The following is a 6,000-nucleotide window of genomic DNA, read 5'->3' as shown; positions in this document are numbered from 1 at the left end:
GTTAGATACTTCAGTCAATGAAATGTGAGGAGATATGAAGAGTGGGGAGATAAAGGTTTTTAACGGCGATGATATTGAACAGGTATCATCTCAGCTCGATGTGAAGCGCTGTCATCCTCCGAAGGAATTCCAACCTGCCAAATCCCTCATTCACTTCACGTGACAGGGGCAAGGGGGGGGGGGTTAATTTCCAGCAGCTACATTAAATCAAGCGAGGGTTCGTGCCCAGACAAAAGACCGCGAGGAGCACAAGTGAAAAAAGAGATAATGTATTGAAAAACCGATATTTCATTACTGACGATATTATGTGCATCAGTAATACTTTCTTTCACACCTTGTGAAAGATAAGGTGAAATAAACCCCGTCTCGAGAATTTAATTAGTTCTTCCAGTGACTGAATCGTAACAGAGGACACAATCTCCTTCTGAACTTGCGCATCAAACAAGCATGTAATCACATCAGCTTCCTGCTCACACCTATCACACCTATCACACTTATCACAATCAGAAGTCCCTGTGGATGGACTTTGGAGTTACAGGAACTCATTGAATCAAAAAATTATTTTAATATTATATGAGTTCTATGGATGTTCCTTTAGCTGGACAGGATATTGTAGATATGAAAGATGATGCAGTATTATTAGATTTTAAAAGCACAACCATTACCAATGTGGCAAGAAAAAAAAAGTTCTCTCAGTAACATCTGTCAGAGACTAAGGAAGATTCTACAGCGTTTGTGAAAGACACCTTCTGGAGCAGAGGGTCAGCTGACAATCAAAGCACGAAGGCCAGGTTATCAAGGTCCAAATCTGCATTTTTATGGCACCACCAAAAAAGACTAAAAAAATCTTGACCCCTTCAAAGTAATATTATTAATACAGTTTTATTTCATATGGTGCTAATGCATCCATACATGCATGCCTACATCCATCCATCCATACACCTTCCATAACTGCTTATCCAGTACAGGGTCACAGTGAGCCTGGTGCCTATCTCAGAATGCACAGGGCACACAGCTGGGGACACCTTGGACAGGAATACAATACAGTATATAAGGAATACAGTATAGTACAGAAATAGAATATAAAACAGTGAAGTAGATTTTTTAAATATAATTGTCTATAAAATAATTAGTATTTTGATTCCTGGTTTTCACTTGGTTAGATGAAAGCCTGGTAGAGCAAGCAAAGTTTTTCTTGTGAAGTTATGGGGCTTTCCATGTATCTCATCAGCCACAACATCATTGGTATGAAGACAGGTACAGACAGGACCTGAACCGCTGCAGGAGACAAATATGCTGTGACATAAATAAACATCTAGCCATGTAAATCAAATTCGGGGAGATGTCTGAAATGGCTGAGCCTGTGACAGGTGCCAGGCTCATCTAACTGGTACTTGGCAGACCATTTTGTAGGGAACTGTGCTGACAGTAAGGGGTGTTAATTTCATCATGGTTTATAACAACCCTTGAGTTAGGTTTGATGTTTCTCCCTTAGTTTCCATTAGCACGCTTGCTAACAACCTTACAGTCGGGTTTGATGTTTCTCCCTTAGTTTCCATTAGCACGCTTGCTAACAACCTTACAGTCGGGTTTGATGTTTCTGCCATAGTTTCCATTAGCACGCTTGCTAACAACCTTACATTTGGGTTTGATGTTTCTCCCATGGTTTCCATTAGCATGCTTGCTAACAACCTTACATTTGGGTTTGATGTTTCTCCCATAGTTTCCATTAGCACGCTTGCTAACAACCTTGCAGTCGGGTTTGATGTTTCTCCCTTAGTTTCCATTAGCACGCTTGCTAACAACCTTACAGTTGGGTTCAATGTTTCTCCCATAATTTCCATTAGCACGCTTGTTAACAACCTTACAGTTGGGTTCGATGTTTCTCCCATGGTTTCCATTAGCACGCTTGATCTTACTCCCAGCAACCCAGTCTAAGACTCACAGAGGATAAATAATGTGGGCAGGGGGTGGTGGGGTGTGGTATTGAGGGTCAGGAACTACACCAGTGATCATAAAGTTGCTGGTTCAAATCCTGTTTCAGGCTTAGTGCTAATATTACTGTTGGACCCTTGAACAAATCCCTTAACCCTAACAACCCCAGGGATGCTGTCTCTCTGATCCCCACCTGTACATTTCTTTGGACAAAAATGCTGCTACATACTGTATGTAAATGTATAGCGGAAATTGCCTTTTCACTCCTGCGATCCCCAGCCAACAGGAGTGAAAGTAACTACACTGAATAACCTCTATGCTCCAAAACAAGGCAGCATTTTAAAGGATGAGCCCTGGAATCTCTGCTTTCATTTCTGCTATTAACTCCCATGGTTCCATACTCTAATAACCCTTTATGTGAACATCTGGAACAAAACTTTGTCTTCATTTATCACCCCCGCCTTGGTGCAATCTGCGGCGACATTTTAAACGTGTTATGCTAAATATATTCGCTTTACCATGAAAGCAATTTACAGTTGCCCACATCAGCAAATTATTTAATAAATAATAAGGAGAGGCGTGGTCATATAACTAATTGTCTGACAATTCAGTTACGTCTAACACAAGCACATAAGCACACACGCTGCATTCAGGTGATATTAAAAAAAAACTTTCTGATGAAATTCTGGTGTGGGTAATAATAATAATAATAATAATAATAACCAATTTAACTAATAAAGTAACATTTCTGTACCTCTGCTACCATAAGACTCACTGAAATTTAAATCTAGCTTAAAAAGGTTTCCGGTGTAATTATTTACGAAGCGCTCTGCTTAATCACCCTCCAGTAGGATGGAATCTCCTCTAGCAATTTTATTTCCAATCTAATTTCTGTCGCATTTTAATTTTTCCCACCTCAGAAGACTCTTCTCTAAAGTGCATTTATAAAAATGAGCGACATCAATTAAATTTGATATTCAATTCTTTCTATGCATAGCAATTAAGTACTTGCCCATAAAAAAAAAATGTTACCATAAAAGCACTTTCTGCTGCTTATGGTAGCCTGTAAGGTCACGCCGATGTCTGTAACTGCCAAAGCAGACTGTGACTCCTGCAAACATATCACAGCAACTTCAGGTAATTATAGAGAGCATCAAGTCCTCCCTTCAGAATGTCCTTTATAGGTTTTGACAATGGGTTTTGCATGATGTGCAAGCCCTTGTCTACAGGATGGCAGGCCAGTCTCTCCAAGTTCTTCAGAAGGTACATTTCCATTGGGATGTTCTCGATCTTGTTGAAGTCCACGTTGAGCAGCTCCAGCGAATCCAAGAAGCAAAGGGATTTGGGAAGGATGCGGATGGAGTTTCCCTCCAGAATGAGGGTCTTGAGGTTGACCAGAACCTGGATCTGTTCGGCGATGTTCTCCAAACGATTGTAGGCCAGGTGCAGGAAGACGAGGTCCTGCATCCTGTAGACGCAGCAGGGGATGTGGGCGATGCAGTTGTGGCTGAGGTTGAGTTTCCTCAGCCGCGTCAAGCCGGCAAGGCTCCCAGGAAGGCTCGATATCTGGTTGTCTTCCAGGCTGAGCACCTCCAGCTTGGTGCATTCGGCCAGCTCCTCCGGGATCTCTGTCAGCCGGTTGTAGGAGACGAAGAGGACGCGCAGGTTGGCCAGGCACCCAATCTCAGGGGGCAGGCTGTCCAGCTGGTTCCCCCACAGGTTCAGTAGAACCAGGCTCTGCAGGCGGCCCACAGCAGGGGGTAGGGAACGCAGCCGATTCAGGGATAGGTTCAGCTTCTCCAGCTTGGACAGCTCCCACAGCTCATCAGGGGCCTTAGCCAGGCGGCGCGTGGCCAAGCTGAGGACGGTGGCATTCCTGCGGATCCTATCCAATGATATCGGCGCCTCCCCCGGATCTTCATTCCTCCTTGATTCCCTAGCTTCCAGATCCCTCGACCCCTTTGCTCCCATGTTTCTCACAGTAGCTTCACAGAATCCCAGTCCACCGCAGTTCAGCCGTGGCAGTGGCAGAGCCAGCTAGGGCGTATTGTCTGGCCGCTACCCTGGCCGCCCCTACCAGAGAAACCTGTGGGAAGCCTGCAGGAGATCCCGCCTGAGCCGTAGCCAGAGTGCCAGAGGAGCTGGAGCGGGTGTCACTGCCGCCAGCTGTCACTGTCACTTCAGCCCGTTTCCACGGCAGCGCCTAACCTCAGGTCGCGGGCGATAAGGGCGCCAGAAGTTTCCGCTGCAGCTGCCGGGCGATCAGACACCCTTAAATCTCCCTCGGCTTTGGTCATTTAATCCCGAATAAATGTATATTTTCAAATTATTAATCAAATAATTTAGCGGGAAAATGAAACGTATACCAGACACATTAGTTTCTGTAAGGTCTCAAAGTTATTGTACTTAACGTGTTTAATTTTAGCACAGAGTGTAATAAGGAAAAACAAATGTCAAGCTCTGAATTTAATTAAAAGTGTATTAAGGCTTAAGTCTTACATGATTCGGGTAGCAACTTAAAATGTTTGTTAGAGAAGCGCTTTTTTATTTAGTTACTCCAGCTGACAAGTGTTGAAACCCTGTCTTAAACTTTGAATATCGAGCGCATTTTAAAAAAAGACTTTACTCTTGCACGTTTGCTTGGTTTTTAGTCGTTATTTCACACATCTGTCCAGCGGGAAAATATAGTCGTCCAAAACTAAAACGATTCTCAGGTTTGGGGCAGAGATGCCTGGAAAAAAAGATGAAGTGAGTTCAACTAGCTTTTACCGTCGGACTCGGAAAGCATCGGGCGTCTCGGGTCCTCCATCAAGCCGGCAGGAGGACTGCAAACGCAGCTGACGCGACAAAAGCCGTAAAATCCCTAATTAGCGCCGTTAACATTGATTTCTGATAGGCAATTAAATGGTAAATGAGGGCGCTGTGAAAGGCCTTTTAAATATGCAACAGAATAAACAAAGCGCACTTTTAATGTGTGTGTAGGGATCTTAAAATATGTTCATAGTGCAAAAAACCAATTAAAAAATTACACATAATAAACGTAATGAATTACCCCGAAATACTTTAATCCCGGAAGTGGTATTTTTGTGGAACACTGGAAAAAAATATTGGACTACTAACCAATGGAAAAAAAATCAAGACAAAAATAATCACCTTGTATTGAATACATAGCCCCGCTTTGTGTTTCTATACTTTTTTGTTCAGCATTACAAGTTATTCACTAAAATCAAATAAATGATGACATGAAAATGTGAAAATGCATTTGAGGAAATTGCTTTTCCCCTTGGGCTAAATACAGCATCTCACCGAGGTAATGGATATAGCCGTACAAGGACTCTGGTAAGGTGATCCAACTGGCCAGGATATTAACCGACTCCAAACCTGGTCAAGAGCCCCACCATCTATCCCTGAGGTATTTATAACCAACTGCCCCCTTTTTACTTAGGCGCAGAGAGCTAAAAGACCCTCTGAAGCTTTTCAGAGCATGTTTGGACTGTATGTTGGACTCTAATTAGCTTTCTAGCTACATACAACACAAAGTTGTGTGTGAATACAAATTAAGGCCAAAGAGCTACAGTATGTGTTTGTCTCATGAAACAATGAGACCTGTGCAGGACCAGCATCAAATATATATATATATATATATATATATATATATATATATATATATATATATATATATATATGAACTATAACCAACTGCTTTAAAACCATTGAGAAGAAGCCATTTGCTGAAGGTCCAGCCGGCAGCAGGATTGGACATTAAGCTGTATATTTTAATCAGTCCTGTCTGAGATTTATGTACATGCTTACTTCGAACCCCCCCCCCCCCCCCCCATGTGTGTCAGCTCAAAGGTTTAGCGCCTCTAAAAATGTTCTTCTGGGAGAATGAGTTTGTGCACATCCCAGCCCTGCCGGCGATTTATCGCTGTGCTTAGAAATGGCCTTTGGCATCTGCATTCCAGACAGGACAGCAGGCCCCTGTCTCTACCCCTTCTAATTCCTGGTCTACTCAACGTGCTTGGGCAGCAGCCTTCCAGCTGCACATCCAGCCATCCGACCAGC

At 43.1% G+C, this 6,000-nt stretch overlaps 1 protein-coding gene across 7 annotated transcripts; it reads right to left on the bottom strand.

The window, feature by feature from the left end:
• Positions 1 to 861: 861 nt before the first annotated feature.
• On the bottom strand, positions 862 to 4,194 carry lrrc30a (leucine rich repeat containing 30a). 7 transcript variants are annotated; one of them, XM_049016469.1, is made up of 3 exons: positions 1,864 to 4,194; positions 1,750 to 1,806; positions 862 to 1,578 (listed from the first exon to the last, which is right to left on the bottom strand). In XM_049016469.1, exon 1 carries the CDS (start codon positions 3,904 to 3,906, stop codon positions 3,058 to 3,060), a length of 849 nt encoding a protein of 282 aa, XP_048872426.1. In that variant the 5' UTR covers positions 3,907 to 4,194; the 3' UTR covers positions 862 to 1,578; positions 1,750 to 1,806; positions 1,864 to 3,057. The 7 variants fall into 7 exon arrangements, with proteins under 7 accessions (XP_048872426.1, XP_048872448.1, XP_048872410.1 ...); XM_049016491.1 differs by having other exon boundaries at positions 862 to 1,521; XM_049016453.1 differs by having other exon boundaries at positions 1,750 to 4,194.
• Between the last annotated feature and the right edge of the window lie 1,806 nt (positions 4,195 to 6,000).

This window comes from Brienomyrus brachyistius, chromosome 1, assembly GCF_023856365.1.
Source record: "Brienomyrus brachyistius isolate T26 chromosome 1, BBRACH_0.4, whole genome shotgun sequence".
Classification (NCBI taxonomy): domain Eukaryota; kingdom Metazoa; phylum Chordata; class Actinopteri; order Osteoglossiformes; family Mormyridae; genus Brienomyrus; species Brienomyrus brachyistius.
Note: the sequence above shows the minus strand (reverse complement) of the source record. Positions and strands in the feature narration are given on the sequence as shown.

What these genes read in the sequence shown, in the direction of transcription:
- lrrc30a (XM_049016453.1), bottom strand. Translation starts at nt 3,906, where the DNA reads ATGGGAGCAAAGGGGTCGAGGGATCTGGAAGCTAGGGAATCAAGGAGG.